Here is a 20,051-nt window from a genome sequence, read left to right as displayed (position 1 = left end):
TTTTTACATTTTTTTCTTCAATACACTCTATTTAACTGCCTAGGTACCTTATCTGAGCAGGTAGTATGTAGACTTTTTGACTTAATTATTGCAGTGTCTGTTTTGCACTTCGCATATGAGCAATTGATCCCTCTGCGTAGCTGGCCAAATGACTGCCATCCTAAGAGCTCGTCCTTGTGCTAGATAATCGACCCTCCATGCCTAATTGCAAGAAGGAGGAGATTGGGAAGCCAGAAAACTCACATGCAGGTTTCAATTCAGCCTGTTTGGCCCAACAATGAATGGCCCAGCTAGAGGTGGGGCAGAGTATCTTGTGCTTCCACTTCCCAAGGTGTAGCCTCATGTTTCACTCCAATCTCGGTTTCCTTTTTGCCGCTTCGCCTTCACTTTTTTATTTGGCACACAAAACCTTGCAAGCATCACTCGCGGATAATCCTGCACCGAAAAAAAGGTTCACAGAGCAGGGTAGGGAGAAGAAGGGTGAAGAGAAAAAAATGCCCAGCGACGTCGAAAATGTCAACGGCGAAAATGAATCGCTCCTCGGCCGAAGCCGGCATCGAGTGAAGCGCTTCTTTGATGGCTTCATCGACTTTGCCTTCCAGGGCAACATTCTCCAAATCGCCTTCGGCTTAATGTGCTGACCCCTTTCAAAAGTCTTTTCCTTTGCTCACTCAGCCCTGCTAATTGCCGTGCAGCATCGCCAACATCTTCACCGACCTCATCAAGTCCTTTGTCAGCGCCATCCTCATGCCCCCTCTTGCCATCGTGTTCCCCGTCAACAAGAACATCGAGGAGAAGTTCGCGGTGCTCCGACATGGAGACACGTACAACAGCACGACGGGGTACAACACGCTGCGCCAGGCGTTGGACGACGGCGCCGTAGTCATGGCCTACGGGTCGTTTATATACCAGGTCGTCTCGTTCATCATGGTGGGGTTTGCCTTGTATGGGCTGGCGCACATATACACCCTGGTATCGCATGATCCGATTATCAAGTATACCAAGAAGTGCAAGTATTGTCGAAAGCGAATCAATGAGAAGGTAAAGTCGGGCTCTAGGTCGGGGATCGTTGTTGGTTAGCTCGAGGTGATGCTAACGTGTGTCTGCAGTGCTTGCGGTGTTTTAATTGTACGAGCTGGCAAGATGGGCGTGAGGAGAGAAACGGGTTTTGAATGTACGGACGCGACACGACCATACCTATGCAACGCTTTCATCACGGCGACTGTATTGGCATTGGTTTGATGAGATATAGGTTGTCGAACGGTTTGTGTTTGGCGTTGATTACTGACTGCGTGTGTTTTGCAATTCACTTGGGCGCGGACCTGTTTGCGAGATACGACTTGAAACGGCGACTTTGCAACTTGTTGCTGTTTCATCTCGGGCTTATGATGAGTTTGTTTATAGTCATGTTCACTTTTCGAGGAAATTGCTGAGACCAATTCATTACCAGCAACGCCATACACCTGCGTCGCTACTAAATACGGCCGTCTGATGACGTGAAACTCGTTTACCTGAACCAGCACCTCGACCAATTCAAATGGCCAAAACACCACCCACAATAGCGGCAACGCCAGCCAAAACGGCATTTTGCGTCACAGCCGGCGCGGCGTTCTTACCAGTGGTGGAAGTTGCTGCCGCTTCACCCGGCTTGCCGACCTCTCCAGCGCTAGAGGTCTTGCTCGCTTGGGTAGTCTTGCCAGCAGCCGTCTCGGAGACACTGTTGGATCCGCCATTGGTGGCGCTCGCCCGGGGAGAGGCAGAGAGCTTATCGGCCCCGGCGGTGATGGTAACGGGGAACATGGACGTTTTGTAGCCGGATTCAGTGGTCTCGGAAGAGGTCACCTGCGAGCCCTCGGTGATTTCGACGCTGCAGGCGGCGACATCCTTGGACGGGTCGAGCTTGCAGTTGGCTTTTTGGGTGCTGATGCCTAGTCAGTCTTGTATTTCTTTTTCTTTTCTCTTGCGTTGAACAAAAAGAAAGTCATTGAATTTTTTTTCTTTTTTTTTTTTAAAAAAAAAAAAAAGAAAAAGAAAAATAGTTGACGTACAAAACCCCCAGTTCGCTATTGGACATGCCATAGTTCCACTGCCATGTACTCTCACCCTGGGTAATAGTCGCACCATCCGGCGGCAGGCCACACTCGTCCGAGGGCGTGCCGGACGGACACTGCACGGCAAAGGTAGTGGCGCTCGAGTCGGCATTGACGACGGAGCCGACCAAGGGGGACTCGTCACCAAGAACAAGAATTTTGACGGTTGTTGTTTCGGCGGCGACGGCGGAGCCAGCCAGAGCGGCGAGGAGAGGGAGCGCGGCGCGAACCATGATGAACGAGAGACAGCAACGAGATGTGCTACTGGGCAAAACGGACGTGGCAAGGGCGAGCATACAAGAGAGAGAGCGAGAAGACGTTTTATTTAAAGCAAACTCCCTACAGGGGGGAGGACGGTCGACCCGACGCTATTTTGATGCTTGAAGCAAGCTAAACTGGTACGCCTCCACCCAAAGCATAAAGGAGGCACCTAGTCCATCATCTCACGAGTCTATCGACTACCAGACGCCGCTGAGCCAAGTTGGCGGAACTCTAATCGTGCACTTTTTCAGGGGCCTGTGTATTCTTGCACATGGGCGCATCCATTGCCTCAACGCTGAGCAAACGACGAGTGCTGCGCCGAGACGGCGATGCCCCGTTTCAATACGGCAGTAAAAGCCGTCTTGTTGCCGGTCTATGTAATGTCCACCCACCCCATGAAAGATGGTTTGAAGAATTTAAGTGGAGAATTATTGATGTCGACCCTCTTCTGAGCAGATGTCGGTCCCCTGAATATTCCTAACCCTAGCCATTATTCGTAAATTACTTTGAAATTGATCTAAAATTAATTAATTAGTAATTCTCACAGCAGTACGGAGTAGAGAGGGGCCCGATATCTCCCCACGATTCTTTCCCCACAAAAGCGTTTTATGGGGGGGCTCTTTGTGGAATCATTAATTTGTATTGTTATGCACTTTCCCGCGGCTAGTCATCATTCACGATTGAATATGTTTGGATGTCATGGGAGCACAAAAAGAAAAATAGTTTTCCTGATGACGTATTGATAATATTGCGTTTGTTTGTTTGTCTAATACTACAAATCTAGGTAGAGAGAGAGCAAGGATGTTACCGTTGACGTCTCAACGCAATACTTGTCGGGGAAGCTGCAGATCAGACGTGGACAGCCAAGATACCCATCTGTTAAAAAGCTAGAGAAGCGCTGAGGATTAAAAAGCAAAGATAGATACTGTGGCTAAGAGAAACGTCTGGCCCCTTACTAACTGATGGAGAGTATTTGGTCTTTTGTCTCTGATAAACGTTTGCTACTGGCTACAGCAGCCCGTGTCAGATATTGCGCTGACGATAATCCAGGGGTTTCAACTTCTCATTGGCACCTTGACTCTACTAGGTTGAGAGCAACCAGCGATCTGTGCGGAATATAAAAGTCTGCCCAAGGCATGTTTCCTCTTTTTTTCCTTTCCCTTTCCTTCCCTCCTCCTTTTTCCTTTTTTGTTAATTCATCTTTCTACCGGCGGGAGCAAGCATGTGGATGTGGAAGTCTGTAGAACAGAGTACTCTCGTCGCCTGCCAAAATGATGTCGACATTCGTCTCCAGCATGTTAGCGCTGATCAATTGGCTGTGCTCAGCGGCCAACCCATCAAGCTGCGGCTGTAATAAGTGGGGCGCGTCGCCGTTCAGGGCTGAACGGGCCCCTATTACTCCCGTGCACCATCTGTGCGAATCGAGGCAGCCCTCGGTCTCTGCGCCGCACCCGAACATCTGGGGCGACCTTAGTGACGAGGAGGCCGCTGGTGTTATCGACCTCTTGCACCGGCACTCGACTGGCCTTAACCTTACTACAGAGGATTCTGCCGGAAGGTGAGAAGCCAACATCAGGTGGGGCAGACAGCAAACAAAATAACAAAATATTGACAAATTTTGAACAGTTGGGATAATAGAATGTATGTGGCCTCGTCCGTCAACATTATTACGCTTGCGGCTTACACGTGGTCCATGTGTTGCAGCCTTCTCGTGGAGCTGCTGGCCCCAAACAAAAGCGACACGCTTCCGTTCCTCAACAACAAGACGACAACACCTCCGCCACGATGCGCTCGCGCAACTCTCATGTTTGGCGCAACGCCTAATCCCTATCTCCAGGATTATATAATTGGCCCGCTTCCCGTTGCTAACAACACCCAGGTACGGCCGCTTCAATTTCTCTACAACAATGCCGGCAAGGGGAAAGTCGCCGTTGATTTTGCTGACCGTAGCGCCGTGGATCATTATGTCAATGACGTGGGCATGTCTGTGGCCGACATCACGAAACACCTGTGGGATGGGGTGAGTGGCCACGATGCCAGGAGAATTACGAGAAAATATTCTAACAACAGCAGACCCTTGACGATACCCTCGGCCTGTTGCCGATATTTCCGCCTTGGAAGGAGAACGGCCGGTTGATTTTGTGGTCCGGCTTCGTAAACAACCCTACGTCAACCTTTGACTCGGAGACAATTCTTCCGCTTGGTCTATATTTCGGGGTCGATGTGATGGGCAGAGATCCATCCAAGTGGTCTGTAATAGGATGGTATTACGACGGCAAATACTACCCAACCACGAAGGCGTTCCGGGCCGCCGCAGCGTCTAGTAACTTCACAATACTCGGAGCCAACTCTGACGGCCCGTGGGCTCAAATAGATAAGCAAGGTAACCCGATGAAATTCGACCATCTGCCTCCACCCACAGCCGTTATGCCCGGATCGAATCGCTTCTCCGTGGACGCAAAGGAAAATTACGTCGAGTGGAGTAGGTCCTGAGCAGTCTTTACTTGCCGTTGGTTTTAGGATGCGTTGGAACTAAATCGCTGCAGTGGATTTCTCTTTTTATCTATCGTACAATAGAGACAATGGACTGCGTCTCTTCAATGTCCAATACAAGGGCAGACGAATTCTATACGAAGTATGTTGGCCCGTTGCAATCGGAAACAATAACTCCATTGGGCTACCTTCTAACTGTCCGTGGTCAGCTGGGCCTGCAGGAAGCGCTGGCTCTCTACGCGTACGTGGTGCTAGAAAGTGTGAAATGAAGATTTGATTCGGCCTGACACCTAATAGAGGAAATGACCCGGTACTGTCCGGTACAACGTAAGGCGGCCTCGGTAGTCAGATAATGCTCCCAGCACTTACAGGGTATGCCACCGCAGTTACTTTGACAGTAAGCCCGGCGTTGGGCCGAGTGTGGTATCTCTTGTCGATGGTGAGTTTGACCGCCGACAACGCCTCAGGTGCAACCAAGTTGACAGCGCCCTAGGATACGACTGTCCGACATATTCAACGTATCTGAATGCCACCTACCGACAAGGAGAAAGATCCTACACTCGATTCAATGCCATTTGTGAGTTTGACCATGGCGCCCCTAGTCGCGGAAGACGCTGACATGTCCAGGTTTGTTCGAATTCGACCAGGGATACCCTATCCAGCGCCACTCTACTGCTAACTATACCAGTGTTACCAAGAACATCGCCTTTACACTGAGGTCTATTTCAACCATCGGAAACTATGACTACATGTTCTCGTATAATTTCTTCTTGGATGGGAGCATAGAGGTCTCCGTAAGGGCTTCTGGATATATACACGGCGGATTTTCCGCCAACAACGAAGAGTATGGTTGGAAGATTCACGACAACCTGTCTGGCTCCATGCATGACCATGTTCTCACTTACAAGGCTGATATTGATGTATTGGGTGAGAAGAACAGCCTCCAAAAAGTGGAATTTGTGCCCGCTGCCATTGAGTAAGTATGAAGGCCCATCAACTTGGGTAGCGCAGATGCTAAACAAAAGGGGGGAAACGAACACAGATATCCGTGGTCAAATGGTGCCAAAAGGAACACTATGAAGCTGAATAAATCGTTTATCCAGGACGAAAATGGAGCCAAGATCAACTGGGCTCCCAATGGTGCGGCCATGTACGCCATCGTCAACAAGGAAGCAAAGAATGAGTTTGGAGAATACCCCGGGTACAGGTTTACCCCTGGTAGGTGGGCCAATTGCACTATATAGTTGCCCGAGTGTGGAACTAATCGCGTAGCAACTTCGAACGTCATCTTCCTCACGATTTCGAACTCGTCCAACGTCATGAACGCCGTGAATTTCGCCGACCACCATTTCTATGTCACAAAGCAGAAGGACACGGAAGCTCAAGGGACACACCCGTATAACGTGCTTAATCCTGCAGACCCATTGATTGACTTTGCCAAGTTCTTTGATGGGGAATCTCTGGATCAGGAGGACCTGTAAGGCGCCTCATCACGGACTGGGGTCTTGAAGCTGGAAAAAAAAGAAAGAAAGAAAAGAAAGACTAACGGCATCAGCGTCCTTTGGTTCAATCTCGGAATGCACCACGCCCCACACACTGGCGATCTTCCCAATACTGTTTTCACGACAGCACATTCCGCGCTTATAATAGAGCCGCTCAACTATCTCGAAATGGATGCCTCCCGCGCTACCTCGCAACAGGTCCGGTTGAACTATAAAGATGGCAAAGTACAGTCTATCAAGACATTTGGTTCTCAAAACATGACTTGTCAAGTTGACAAGGTACGTCGTTTCCGTCTCGGGTTCCGGAGTTGTCGCTGACAAGAGAGGTTGAACTGTTGTAGAGCCAGCTGATGCCCAAGCTTTGGAGAGACACAGGTACTGCATCAGTTCTCAAACATCTGTTCCGGGTCAGTTCAGTCACTAATATATCTGATTCTCGAATCGCCCAGGCCGGTGACGAATATCCACACCCGTAAAATCTCCCGGGCTAGCCGCGAATCCAAAGTAGGCAATATGAACGAATTGCTGTTTCCTGCTTCAACTGCCTAGCCCCTTTCCTTTTCAGTCGTTCAATCAACGGTAGACCAGTTCGAGAGATTTTGCTCGACCATTGCTAGCCTAATGTATGGTATATGGTTCTTCGACTCTGATATTCTTAAATTTTTCTAGCCAAGAATAGATTAGAATTATCCTCTCTAGTAATGATGGCCAAGTCATGTCAACGATGGTACTCCCCAGGTTGGAACGGATTTAGGGGCTTGCATGTCTGGTCTTGGCAGAATCTTGGCGCCAGTTGTTCGGTCTTGGCACTGCAACCACATCTCCGCTCTGCCGTGGCAAAAGACGGCAAGAGTTGAGCAGAAGCCCACTTGTTCACTCGTTGGTTATCTTGGATATTGTGTATGCCTCCGCCGTAGACCGGAGAGAGCGCACTTTGCGCCTTGACGCCTAGCACTTGGCCCATCTTGGCATCAGATTGGCGGCAATATCGGCACAGTCGCCTTGAACCAGTTTCTGGAGGCTTTGGTTGGCGTTCTCTGCACCGTCGTTCTTGTGCATGCATGCCTATAATACCCCAGGTCCTAATTTCATTCGGGTCGCGATGCTGGGAACAGTGCAAAAACGAAATCCGACTCTGGAAGACTACTAGGCAGGCAACAGTTGTTGACTTGTCCCACGATGCGACATTTGAAGTGCATGGGCCACAATGACGCGAGGCGTTTGCACCCTGTCAATGGCATAACATTACACGGCATAACAGCACAAGCTGTTAATGCTCGCATCATTCGTCCTTTGTCCGACGAGTAGCACAACCCAGGCGCTAGAACACATTGGGCCGCAGCCAAGACTCTTGACGAAGTGAATCAGACCTGCGGCTCTTGTCCACCATCACCAGTTCAGTTTTTGACCCGTTCTCCCGCCCTCCTCTCGTCTCATGCCTCGCCTGCAGCGTCTCCCATCAGATGGAGGTTGCTACTTCTAGCAGTGACAGTGCCTAGTTGCTACCGCGGTGCCGAACACCACCAAACCACGATTGGGGACGAACACGGGCGGGAGGACAGGCCGTCGTCCTTTTTGTGACCATGATTCGGCCAACAATGGCATCTCCCAGAGCCCTGGCTCTCGCATTGCTGGCTCTCCTCAAGGCTTGCAATGCCAACGACGGCGGAAGCACCCCGACGCCCACCGTCACGACAGCGCCCATCTTTATACCGTACTACAGCGAAGAGCAATGGTCTGCCGTTCGGGGCAGTATCATCTCGACGGTATGTCTGATGCTGAACTCTGCTTTTACGCCCACGTCGACTAAAAAAAAATCAGAACCAGACGGCAACCCAAACGACATACACTATTTTTTGTCCCACAGCAACTCAGGTTGCTTGCGACCTGTCACTTGAATTCCCCTTCATTATCGTCGAAGGCCCAAGCACACTCAAGTTCCACGGCACCTTGACCTCCACGTAGTACGGTTCCCCAGGTCCTGCCACAACTACCGAGAAAAGTCATATAACTAACTATTCTTTTTTTCCCTTTTCCTTTGCGCAGCATCGCCGATCTCGAATGCAACATGAATGGTACCACCGCAGCCACATGCTCTGGCTATTCCAGCTACTGCTCAGGCTATACCAACGGCAAATACACCGGTCCGACAGCGGTATCGTGGACATCAACGTTGACCGGGTCCAACATCCACTGGGGCACACTCACCCTCGCCGACAAGCCGACGGAGACGGACGATTCGCTCGAAGTGACGGCGACCAATATCGCTGCGCCGACGGTGCCTTCGTCCCAAACGTATAATTCCACTCCGACGCAAAGGGGTGCCGGCGAGAAACTGCCGTCAAATCCAAGTTGGGCTCCAACAATGGCGCTGTTGAGCATATTTGCTAGTGTCGTCATTATATAGGAAGAGGAGGGAGTGGCATGTGATGGGAGCGACAGATTGATTGAAGCAGACTACACGTAGGAAGACTCAGATATACCCATGGATGACCGGCCGTCAGATGTCGGCCATGGTCTTGGTCGGTACGATATCACGAGAGATGGACCGAGCATTGCATAGGATTAGTGTTTCGCGCATGGTTGTCTCTGCTGGTTTCTGGGGTCCTTGTTGAGGCGGTTTGCGCTGGAGATGTATACCCCGCCGTGGCATCAAGCCAGGCATGGATTGAGCGGCGTTTCCTTGACCTGAATATCAGGATGTGGTTCATTTGGAAATACGTAATGTGTGAGACAAAGTCACAAAGCTGTCGTCAGATGGGGCGCAGATGTCGGACAGTGCAAAGTTGACTCTCTATCTAGGTTGGGGACTAGGTCCCTGTCCGTCTTATGTGCCGCCTGATGGCCAATGTCGAGTCCCGTCTTGGTAGAGGTGAAGCCAAGCTGCTTCGTTGGACGGCGGCACTGAAGGCTTGACGACGGGTGAAGGCGGTGAGGGGGGTAATTGGAGGCATTGATTTACGGGAAGCACCAGATTTACTTGGTGTTCTGCGGGCAGCAGTATGAGAGCAATGGCATGAGAGACGAAGCGTCAAGCGCACAGGGCAACCATCCCTTTGAGTGCTTGAAGGTGCCGCTCTTGTAATGACCCCGTATTTTGTCGCGATACCTGATGAGTACTTATCTAGTAACACGATTATAGTGCTAATCCCTGTAATGTGTTGGGGTTAAGACAAGGTAATGCAGCTTATTATATATCGATGAATTTTAATACCTTTGCCATTACTCCGTATATCAACTCGTAGTGGTATCATGTACCTCTTGAATTAAATATGTGATTGGTTAGCATCCTTGTTCGCTACAAAATCGGCACCTTTGAGCGCCCAAAGGGACGAACCAAACGGCTCACGGCCTGGTAGCCACACCGCGGTAAGATGGCAGCTACTTTGCCCGTGAGGAGGGCCTGGGTAGGAAATCATGGATGAATCGGCAGTTGCGTTACGGAGCACGTCTTCCTCGAGTTTGAAACTCGACACGTCAAGTTACAAGACCCGGCATATAATGTCGACGAGCAAGTGGCCCTGGCGATGGGCAAAGCGGAGAGAGCTAGGGGCCTGTAATTATTCCTTTTAGGGCACATGGGGGCTTCAGCTTGTAGCGGGCTTTTATTGAAGTCGCGGGATTCGAGCCCGTTGTAGCTGCTGATTTATCGAGTTACAAAGGTTCAAAGCGGAAGCTTGCCTGTTTCGTATTCACTCACTCGGCCACTTCTTTTATCCGCTTTGCCTGATAAGTAACCTACACACTGCGGCTGGTACATATGTACCATAGCCGCCAGCAAAACTCACGAACCCGTTTGATCTCGCATGATAAACTGGCGAGCGCCAGACTAGTAGTTGGGTCGGTGATGACCAGCGAACACCTGGTGTTGTATGTTTTTGATATATTTTTTTCTTCTTTTTTTCTTCTTACAAAATAAAGTTATCAAGTTGGGATTTTTACTTCCATGCGCCAGTCGACATGGACGTGGCCCGAGTCCATCCTCTCTAGAGACCAGCCGGATGGGAGTTAAACATGGACAAACAAGATGCTGCGTGCCGCACGGCGCGCGCAAGAGCCAACACATTTTGGGGTGAGGGTGCGCAATGGGTTGTTTTGCGCTCCTCAAGCACGGAGTAGTGACGGACTAGTCGTGTTGAAAAGCGTAGTTGAGACGTCCTTGCTGAGACGTCAATGAAAGTGCCTCGGGGATCTACCCCGGAGTCCGTGTATCTGACATCAGCAGCAGCAAAGCCAGTCTTCTTGACTTGATGGTGATTCGTAGGATTGTCTCGACAAAGGCCCTCTGAAGCCGAGGAGGGTTTGAAAAAGAAAACGTCGTGTTTTACCGGACACTGCACAATGCTGCATGCCTGGGTACTTGCTTGCTCTTCGTTTAAGCAGCTGGCGGATGGATATCGCAGAGCCCGTGTCTAGGCTTTCAGCAGTACATCAGCCATTATTGCCCCGAAGCACGAGCAGCTCATGTTGCAATGCAAATGCAAGCCACCCAGGCGTCCAACTTGCAAAGGCACGGGCTGGCAGGGACTCTCTGATTGGAGAATTGGGCGGTTTGGTGGCAACGTGTACCATGACGTCGACTTGCAGCGAGAGCCGCCGGTTGGTATTTTGGCATTCGACATGGCCGAGAATCTGCAATGTGACGTTTTACATGTCGGCAATAAAGTTGGACGCAGGGGAGGAGCATCAAATCCCCAATGGGGCCAACTGGTTGCATATTTCTCTGGTGCAGTGCAGTGCAGTGCTTAACCCGAACCCTTGAACTACCTTATCCCTTTGTGCTCATTTATGCCACCGACTGCCATCAGTGGCGCTTCGGCTTTGAGACGAGACACGGCAGCGGCACGTGGGAGCGCGCCAGCCAGAGCGGTATTTCCACGGCAAAAAACCCAAGTAAACCCCATCAACCACGAGCGAACCTGTTTTCTCGTCTTGTCCCATCGTTGATCCCTTCTTTTATTTACCTTGCGGGAAAACCGCCCTAAAAGTGCGGCGTGACCTCTGAGGCGTGACGTGACGTGCCGTGACAACGTCCCTTTCGACCCCGCCGTGAGTCCGTGACTCGCCTCTCGCCATCTCGCCATCTCGACTTGACCCATCTTGTCCCACAGCACCGCCATCTCTCCAATCCTCATTGCCTTGCATCGCGTCTTCTCCTTGACCGCCGAGCAACGAAACATTGCCCGCAAATCGCACACTTTAATTCGCACTTGACTTCCGGGGAGAGGAGACGGGAATTCTCCTTGTCCTCTGCCTGTGCCCGTTCCCTCCCCGTCTGGGCCCCTCGCCGAGGCCGCCATTTCCTGTTGAAGAAAAAACACCAAACTTCCGACGCAAACAACATCGTCGGCCCATCACGACCATGAGAGTGCAGGTCTCTGCCCGCCCTGCTCCCACGCCCATCCTTCGCTGAAGCCAACGGTGACAATGCGATAAGGGGGACCAAACTCACCCCCATTGCTGCGCTGAAGCCTGCATTCGTCACGCCGCGTCGTCGTCGTCGACGTCTTGTCGCATGTGTCGCGCCTCACCATCACGCCCGCTCCCACCTTTTGATTAGTAACCCATTATTACCATTTTATGTTATACGCGGTTCACCGTCAAATTAGAAAAAGCCAGCGAGTTGTTCAGCAATAAATCACATTTTCGGATTCCGCAGCATAGTGACACCACAGCCTCATTTGCCCAGCTCCCTCAACTCAAACCACATCACCTTCGCGACTCACCCACCATGTCGTCTCTCGAGGCCAAGATCGTGGTCCTCGGCGCCCAGGGCGTGGGCAAGACCTCCCTCGTCATGCGGTACTGCAAGGGCGCCTTCAACCCCTCGCAGATAACGTCCACCGTTGGCGCGAGCTTTCTAACCAAACGCGTTGTCGACGCCGACACCGACACCATGGTGCGCCTTCAAATCTGGGACACTGGTTGGTGCCGCCCTTCTTGACTCCCCATTCATTCTTCATAGTGCATTGCCTCGAGTGGCCTCGTGCCTATTGTTCTCCGCAAGCTTGCTAACCACGCCGCGCTCCCCAACAGCCGGCCAGGAAAGGTTCAGGTCTATATCGCGTTTATACTACCGCGGCGCCAACGCCTGCATCCTGTGCTACAGCATCACCGACGCACAGTCCTTTGCCGAGATGGGCGTGTGGCTCACTGAGCTGCGTCGCAACCTGCCAAACGACGTCGTTTTGCACGTCGTGGGCACCAAGGCCGACATTGTCGCCCGTGACCCTTCCGCCAGACAGGTCCCCTTTGAACGCTGCATCGCCTACGTTGCCGAGAACCTGGCTCCTGGACTGGGCAGCACGCCACCCCCGACGGCCACGCCGCTCAACGCGCCCGGCTCCATGCCAAGCGTGGAACCGCGCACGCCTAGTTCCAAGCGGAGTTCGGGATTCTGGGCCCAGGAGGTTGGCTGGGACGCGTGCCACGAAATCAGCGCCGAGAGCGGAGAGGGTGTCGAGGAAGTTTTTAGGGTTGTCGCCAGAAAGCTGGTCGAGCAGAATCGCAAGATGCAGCAGGCTCTTTTGCTGGCGACGGCCACCCCGGGCACGCCTGGCTATGAGGCCGGCATGGACGGCGGATATTTCGACGGTATGAACGCGAGGGGTAGTTTCCGTGTAGGTACGCGACAGGCGGAGCTGGCTGTTTTCGCCTGCTTTCTCTCCTGCTGTAACGGTTGACCGGACGGGGGCGACGGCCCAGGAGCAGAATGAGCCCGATGAGGCGCCAAGGGGCCGTCGCAGATGCTTGCTAAAGAAAAAATACGTCCACGATGCGGAGAGTGGAAGAGGGCGTGCTAGGGATAGGCTAGGGAGACGTTTGCTTGGATAAACGGGTGGGATGGGGAGCATTAAGGAGAACCAAGTGTTCGGGGTTGAGCCTGGAGGGAACTGCTATAGATACCCCTTTCCCTTTGTTGTATGGTTTTGGGCTCATCAGTCGACTTCTTGTTGCACTAGCTACGAGAGTCTCTCTCTCCTTCTTTTTCTTTGGTTTGCTTTTATTGGTTTCCCGGCAGCTACTTTTATTTACGCTTCGTTTTGGGCATGGGCTTGGTGCTTTTTTGTTCTTATTTCTTGGTCTGACACCTTTAGCATGTTGCATAGCTACACCTTACGCCCTCATCGTCCTCATGCATAGCGTTGGATGACCTCTGATATTCGATGCTTCCAGCTTTGGGCCATGTCTTTTGATTGGTGTCTGTGAAATCGGCATGTGTTCTTATTCTCTACATAGGAGCCAGAGGGCTCACTCAAATCGCAAGATTTCGTCCTCCTATCAACCATCAAGCACATGATTCGTTACATCTACACCAAAAAGCGACATTAGCTTTGCCTGCTTGCATGTGTCGGTCGTTGGTAAATGAGAATCCTTCCCATCGCATTATCCTACGCCTTCCCCTTCTTCGAATCAACAGCATCATCCACCATAGGCACGCCCGGAATATCCAGGCCCTCAATTCTATACTCTAGGCCAACATAACCATCACTCACAACCAATATATCCACCTTCCTGGCCTGTCCGTCGGCCGCTTCTGGTAACTTGATCACCGTTTTCACCGAAGGTGTACTGCCTTGTCCTAGAGACCTTACTCCCCGCGCGGCCCAGGTCGCTCTCTTCACCGCGATGACCTCATCCCGCGTGATGTCTCCGACGATGACGAACCACCCTTCTGTCTGAGGTTTGGGGAACCTTGGAGCATATATACGTGCCTCTCTGTCGACTAGAGCGTTTATACGCTTAATATTCACGGTCACAGACAAGGCCGTAACGTCGGATGTTGAAACAGACACATTAGGAAGGAAGGACACGGCACGAGCCACACGGGATAGTTGTTGTGGCGATTTGAGACCGAGTTTCTTTGACAGCTGATTGACTTCATTCGGTTGAAGTCCGCTCAGCTTGCTGAGTGGCGTGTTGTCCTTGGTGGATTCGGGCTCAACCCCAGGGAGTATAGATACAACGGGGTCCGTTGGCCAGCGAGCGGATTTGATGCATTGTAGGAGGCTGATCATTTGCAAGCAAGATGATAGGTAACCTAGTTCTGTGAGGACATCGATTGAAGCTTGAATAATACGAATGGCTTGGTCGAGGACAGATGTCTGGTCGCCTACGTAATCCGTGATCGGGAGTTCAATTCTCGACATGTGCGCTTGAAGTAGCAGGAAGGCTTTCACATGTGGATCCCACATGGGTAAACCAAATGCGTGGCCAGGATACGGTAGATTTGAAGACAGTGTGTCGTTAATGAGATCTTCGTTGTGGCGAACAGGTAACTCATCGTATTCGATGGCTCGGGACATCCACGATAAGACATCGAGGAACGAAGCCTGCGCTTTTGCATGCTTCACTAGATGCCTGATCGTCTTATGCGAGAGGTAGTAGTAGCTCATGATCTTGCCAAGAGCTGTAGGATCTACGTCTCCGTTAGGAAACACCTCGACGCATTTAGACTCTGCAAGTTCCCCGAGAGATTTGTTGACCATTTCGATCATGTACTCGTTTGCAAGTTGCTGTGCAACAATGGTAGAGTGTTCCTCAGCGGAGAGCTCCAGCCCATAGTAGGATGGGTTCTTGTGTAGTCGACGAAAGAAGAACGTCCAAGTCAAGTAATCCAGCGCATCTTGTTTTGTGATAATTGTCTCGGCGGAAACTTCAGCACAAAGATGGTTATCAAGCACAGTATGGAGTGAAGATTCGACAGGGAATCCAGTGTGCAGGAAATGTTTGTAGAAGTCTTTTTTGGAGTCTTGGGTGAATATTCTCGCCACACCAGAGTTGTCGAATTGAGGACGGCCCGCTCGACCAAGCATTTGGAGAACGTCTGTGAGATCCATATCTCTGTATGCTTCTATTTTAGCATCGTAGAACTGAGTGCCTTTCACAACGACTAGGTGGGCAGGTAAGTTGACGCCCCAAGCCAGGGTACTAGTTGCCACCAGAATTTGGATTTTGTTGTTGAGAAAAAGCTCTTCAGATAGTTGGCGATCTGACTCGACCAGGCCGGCATGATGGAGACCAATGCCGAAATTGATGGCTTCCTTGAGGGCATCGTCCTTAACACGGGCAAGGTTCAGTTGTAGATCTTCTTCGTCCATGCGCAGGAACCGTCGGGGGTTATCTTCCATACCGCAAAAGTTGATAAGGTCCTTGGCCGTGAGACGCGTCTGTCGTCGGGAAGCAACAAAGACAATAACGGGCTTGTCTGGGCTGTGGTTTTTGATAGCGAGAAACGTCGGGCGATTCATAGACTGCATCAAGGGACAGAAACCACGGATTTCAGGGAAACCATCGATGTACAACTCCAGTGGTACGGGGCGAACAGAGTGCTTAAAGTTAAACAGGCCTTCCTTGACCCCCAGCCAGCTGCCTAGATCGGTAGCATTGGCGCAGGCAGTGGACATACCAAGAAGTCGGACTTTGTTCTTGGTCGACGATGAAATATAGTTCATGCCTAGTCGATATCAGCAGGGATTGTACGCATGCGAGAAATGAAGAGCCTAGAACTTACGTGATACGATGATTTCCAAAATAGGGCCACGGTCTCCAGCAAGCAAGTGTATCTCGTCGATAATCACCAAAGAAACCTGTCTGACGTATCCTCTTGTTTGCCAAGAACGCGAAATACCATCCCACTTCTCAGGGGTGGTGATGATGATGTCCGCATCCTTGATGGTCCTTGTGTCTGGAGTATTATCACCAGTCAACTCGACAATTTTGAGTCCCAATGGTTGAGCAAGCCTCTTTCCCCAGTCCTTAACTCGTTCACGAACCAGCGCTTTCATCGGGGCAATATACACTACTTTGGATTTAGGTCGTTCCCGGAAAGCCCACCACATAGCAAGCTCTGCTGCCACAGTCTTACCACTACCTGTTGGAGACCCAAGGAGAACGTTGGCTGATGTATGATATAAGGTGTGGAAAATCTGTGTCTGCATGGGATTGAAGAATTGAAAACGCTGTGCGTAAATCTCTTCTAAGCCGGGGTTCTTCAGGGCTGAAATTGGCAGCGGCTGTAAGTTAAGAAGATCAGTGTAAACACTTTCGGTGTCTGGCCTAATGAGATGCTGAAAAGACACCGGGGTGACCGTCTCCGCACCAAGCCATCTATCAGATACTGCTCGAACATAAATCTGCGTTGGTAGAGGGTCAGATAAAGGAATTGTGAAATTAAGCTCGTGTTCGTCATGAAGTTTCCTCCTGTTCAGAATAAAGAATTCGTGATGATAAATCTCTGAAGTATCAGAGTTCTCAACCCAGATGTAGAACGATTCAGATGTTCCGTGTATCTGATCCTTCCACGAGAAATCCGGGATAACGTACAGCTTTATTCGAAGTACATCCCGGTTCAATGGCGCAATTTCAGCCTCTACATGAACCGTGGGAAAGTAGTTCAGAAATCGGGAAATAGTCTTTCCGGCGCTATGATTGTGAACCAAGCCTCCGATCTCAGCAGGTTCCATTTCCTTCATTGTCTCCATGGTCAGGTTTTCCTTTGCATCCAACTGATTCAAGACAGGTTTGGGTAAATCAAATTGATGAAGTGGATGCTGAAAGGGCCAGATCCTCTTCTCAATCGACTTGGACAAAGTCAGCAGAACTAGACACTGGTGGCCCCATCTCCTATTCAGCGCCAACATGAACAACGCTCGGCAGATGCGGCCAGACTGCTGAGCTACGTAATTCATGTCATTGGACAATGCAAAATCTTCAGGCTGTTGTCTAGAGATGTACGATTGCAACAAGATGTTGGTCTTGGACTGTGGTGTGTCAATGCCCCCGTCCACATCACAAGGCACAACATCGTTCTTAAGATGCGTCAACTCCTTGGCTTCGGTATCTCTCGACTGCACATTGTCAAACTCTCCACTCATACTAATCATCTTGAGAATGTCGGCCTCGGTGGCTTGCGGCTGCATCATTGTGTTGAATACCTGAATGCTAGTATGAAGGATGTAATACTGGCTAGCAATTCGGCCTATATCCTTGCTGCGAAGCTCTTCGGTCCTCTCATTAAAAATAATCATCTGGCACTGCTGTAGAGTTCTTGCAGCTTGGATGGCTAATTGGCGTCGTCTCTGCACAAGAGTCGGATCATCACGAATTTCAGCCCACTCAATGCCGTACGCGGTTGGACTCCTTTGCATTCGAACAAAAAGATACGAGTATCCTATCCATTGGACAGCATCCTGGATGGAAGTTACTGTTCCCAGGGCAACTTCAGCATTGAGGTTGTCGACGAGCTTGGTTGAAAACTTGGACTCAATCGGCTGCTGCTCAGTAATAGCAGTCAAGTAATGTTGAAGCTTGTCTTGGGTGGTACAAATCATACCGATGCCAGTATCTTCGAACTGGGGACGTCCGGCTCGACCGAATATTTGCAACACATCTAGGATTCCAAGGTCGACGAATTTACCGTCCTGGGCACTGTAAACCTGTGTACCTTTGATGACTACAGCAGCGGCGGGCAAGTTCACACCCCATGCCAGCGTAGCAGTGCAGCAAAGCACTTTCAAAACACCTTCTCCAAAGAGTCGCTCCATCAGATTCCTGTCCGTTCTAGCCATGCCGGCATGGTGGATTCCAATTCCTTTGGAGAGAAGGTCGCGAATATCCTTGGCCCGAGATGATTTCATATCGCGGGAGGCTTGATCGTATTTGGGATGTCCACTCGGATCAAAAAGATCCATGCAAAATTGCTCAATTGCCTTCTGGTGTAGCATCCTCGCAGTGGCCATGGTATCTCGCCGTGAGTGCACAAAAACCATAACTTGGTGGTCTCTCTCCAGCATCTCCTTGACTTTGTCAAAGGCAATATTGTCCAAGTTCTCTTTGGATTGCTTTGACCCTGCCTTGCCCTTGACGCCAATAAAGTGCTGCTCAAGAGGTACAGGACGAAACGAGGCATCAAAGTAGAACAGTCCAGCGTACTTGTTGACCTTTAAAAAGTCGGCTACATCAACGTAGTTGGGGAGGGTAGCACTGAGTCCGATGACTCGGATAAGAGACTGTGTGCTCTCGACCTGCCGTTCAGTACGGGCAACAAGGGATTCTAGAACCGCGCCACGCCCATCATGCAACATGTGGACTTCATCAATTATAAGAAGGCGCACTTTTTGGACCAGCTCTGTGTCTCCAGTACCCTTCCTCGTAACAACATCCCACTTTTCGGGGGTAGTGACAATGATCTGAGTTTGGACGATTTCCGATTTTGTCAGCTGCATATCACCAGTGTACTCCCGGCACTTGATACCCAGCCAGGCAAGACGCTTGCCCAGCTTTTCAGTAACTTCGGCGGCCAAAGCTTTCATGGGGGCCACGTAGACAATTTTGAAGTCATCAATGTCCACAGCGAACTCGGTCGCTTCGGGATTCTCAATGGGATTAGGGTAGACATGCTGGCCAATCGTATGCAAAATCGTCAACATGGCCGCATCCGTTTTACCCTACGGCCGTTGTTAGTGGTGATTCATTTATCGTACGGGAAATGCCGTTGGATTGGTATTGACTTACGGCACCAGTAGGGGCACAAATGAGCATGTTCTCATTCGTTTTATATCCTACAGGAAACACAAGGCTCTGCATACGGTTGAGCGTCTTATAGCCCTTGAAGGTATTCCGGCACAGGCCATCGAGATCCGAAATAGCCACCAGCTTTTCTCCGGGACCAAGGGTGCCTTTTCGACCCGCTGGGACAAAGTACTCTTCATACTTTTCAAACCGGCGACGTTCACTTCCAACAGGCAGGCCATACTTTTTGCCAGCAAAGCTCAGAGTGTTTCCAGCTTGGTATGATCTGTATACATGTGGATACTGTGGTTCCTTTTTGGAGGCAGGAGATAATGAAGCAGTCTTGTGCTCAAAATCCTGGCGTCTTAGAGCAGCCTCTCTCTCAGACTTGTTCAGCAACCGACGTGAAGTGGCATGCTTCTCGTCTCGGCCTTTCGATTCAGCTACCAGAACGTCCTTCTTGGACAGTACATCAATGACAAAATCGAGATGATCGAATCCAACCAAGTCGGTCAGGTGTGACTGAAGCTCGTAGTCTGGCTCACCAGAACTTAGAGCGCTCATAATCTGGCTTTGGAAGACATCTGAAGAGAGGTTGTTGTTGGCGGCAATCCCGGCTGATGCATCTAAAAACCAATGCAGGGCGGTTTCTGGCTCTACGCCACCAACTCCGTCAACATCAAAATCAACAACGTCGCTGCTATAATCGTCTTGTTCAGTGTCCGATATAAAGTCCCACACGTCCTGGCCGTCATTTCCAGATGAGAATCCTTCAAGGTCGTCATCATCTTCGGGACAGCTCTCTTCAGCTTTGGAGAGAGTGGAAAGCCTGAGATTGGCGAGGGCAGCTTGCATTGCTGCAAATTGTTCCCTCCACTCCACTTCGGCGGCAATTAAGTCCGGAGACGCCATAATACGAGATGGTGCAAATCTGATGGTGCCGTCATGAAGGGAAAAAAAAGAGGTAGAACGGTAGCAGCAGGCTAAACAAACGAGCAGTTAACAAGCAATTGGCTCAAGGGGAATAAAAGAAAGAGAGAGAAAGAGAGAGAAAGAGAGGGGGCGAGAGAAAAAGAGAGGGAGCGAGAGAGAATTACGGATTCAGGATCTCGGTTGCCGCTTTAACTTGTGCGCAAATAATATTAAGTATCAATGATGCTCCTCTGGAACATGGAAGAGTCACACCGTTCCA

General features: G+C 50.6%; 6 protein-coding genes across 7 annotated transcripts; 4 read left to right on the top strand and 2 right to left on the bottom strand.

The window, feature by feature from the left end:
• Positions 1–281: 281 nt before the first annotated feature.
• J3458_002152 (uncharacterized protein) lies at positions 282–1,172 on the top strand (the record flags this gene model as incomplete). The annotated part of the gene is made up of 3 exons (XM_007814539.2): positions 282–634; positions 696–1,041; positions 1,110–1,172. 3 exons carry the CDS (start codon positions 282–284, stop codon positions 1,170–1,172), a joined length of 762 nt encoding a protein of 253 aa, XP_007812730.2.
• Positions 1,173–1,533: 361 nt separating this feature from the next.
• J3458_002151 (uncharacterized protein) lies at positions 1,534–2,323 on the bottom strand (the record flags this gene model as incomplete). Its single annotated transcript, XM_007814540.1, has 2 exons — positions 1,534–1,921; positions 2,049–2,323. 2 exons carry the CDS (start codon positions 2,321–2,323, stop codon positions 1,534–1,536), a joined length of 663 nt encoding a protein of 220 aa, XP_007812731.1.
• A 1,297-nt stretch (positions 2,324–3,620) lies between these two features.
• J3458_002150 (uncharacterized protein) lies at positions 3,621–7,166 on the top strand. Its single transcript, XM_066117149.1, has 15 exons — positions 3,621–3,909; positions 3,978–3,992; positions 4,056–4,371; positions 4,425–4,833; positions 4,898–4,986; positions 5,054–5,085; positions 5,142–5,171; positions 5,231–5,283; positions 5,338–5,421; positions 5,472–5,820; positions 5,887–6,062; positions 6,117–6,321; positions 6,400–6,625; positions 6,688–6,721; positions 6,796–7,166. Exons 1-15 carry the CDS (start codon positions 3,623–3,625, stop codon positions 6,801–6,803), a joined length of 2,313 nt encoding a protein of 770 aa, XP_065979039.1. The 5' UTR covers positions 3,621–3,622; the 3' UTR covers positions 6,804–7,166.
• Positions 7,167–7,929: 763 nt separating this feature from the next.
• J3458_002149 (uncharacterized protein) lies at positions 7,930–8,753 on the top strand (the record flags this gene model as incomplete). Its single annotated transcript, XM_066117148.1, has 3 exons — positions 7,930–8,112; positions 8,168–8,310; positions 8,393–8,753. 3 exons carry the CDS (start codon positions 7,930–7,932, stop codon positions 8,751–8,753), a joined length of 687 nt encoding a protein of 228 aa, XP_065979038.1.
• Positions 8,754–12,077: 3,324 nt separating this feature from the next.
• J3458_002148 (uncharacterized protein) lies at positions 12,078–13,029 on the top strand (the record flags this gene model as incomplete). The annotated part of the gene is made up of 2 exons (XM_007814543.2): positions 12,078–12,270; positions 12,383–13,029. The coding sequence occupies 2 exons, from the start codon at positions 12,078–12,080 to the stop codon at positions 13,027–13,029; spliced, it is 840 nt and encodes a 279-aa protein (XP_007812734.2).
• Positions 13,030–13,099: 70 nt separating this feature from the next.
• mug81 (activating signal cointegrator 1 complex subunit 3) lies at positions 13,100–20,048 on the bottom strand. 2 transcript variants are annotated; one of them, XM_007814544.2, is made up of 3 exons: positions 18,863–20,048; positions 15,861–18,795; positions 13,100–15,803 (listed from the first exon to the last, which is right to left on the bottom strand). In XM_007814544.2, exons 1-3 carry the CDS (start codon positions 19,769–19,771, stop codon positions 13,738–13,740), a joined length of 5,910 nt encoding a protein of 1,969 aa, XP_007812735.2. In that variant the 5' UTR covers positions 19,772–20,048; the 3' UTR covers positions 13,100–13,737. The 2 variants fall into 2 exon arrangements, with proteins under 2 accessions (XP_007812735.2, XP_065979037.1); XM_066117147.1 differs by having other exon boundaries at positions 15,861–20,029.
• Positions 20,049–20,051: the final 3 nt, after the last annotated feature.

Source organism: Metarhizium acridum (genome assembly GCF_019434415.1).
Source record: "Metarhizium acridum strain ARSEF 324 chromosome Unknown scaffold_1, whole genome shotgun sequence".
Taxonomy (NCBI): domain Eukaryota; kingdom Fungi; phylum Ascomycota; class Sordariomycetes; order Hypocreales; family Clavicipitaceae; genus Metarhizium; species Metarhizium acridum.
This window is presented reverse-complemented; position numbering and strand designations above follow the sequence as displayed.

Bases quoted from the DNA above. Each gene is read 5' to 3' on its own strand.
- mug81 (XM_007814544.2), bottom strand. From the start codon at position 19,771: ATGGCGTCTCCGGACTTAATTGCCGCCGAAGTGGAGTGGAGGGAACAA. The intron at 18,796-18,862 runs GTAAGTCAATAC...CAACGGCCGTAG, and splicing joins TTTGTGCCCCTACTGGTGCC to GGTAAAACGGATGCGGCCAT. The intron at 15,804-15,860 runs GTAAGTTCTAGG...GATATCGACTAG, and splicing joins TTTGGAAATCATCGTATCAC to GCATGAACTATATTTCATCG.
- J3458_002150 (XM_066117149.1), top strand. From the start codon at position 3,623: ATGATGTCGACATTCGTCTCCAGCATGTTAGCGCTGATCAATTGGCTG. The intron at 5,086-5,141 runs GTACGTGGTGCT...GACACCTAATAG, and splicing joins GAAGCGCTGGCTCTCTACGC to AGGAAATGACCCGGTACTGT. The intron at 5,172-5,230 runs GTAAGGCGGCCT...ATGCCACCGCAG, and splicing joins CCGGTACTGTCCGGTACAAC to TTACTTTGACAGTAAGCCCG.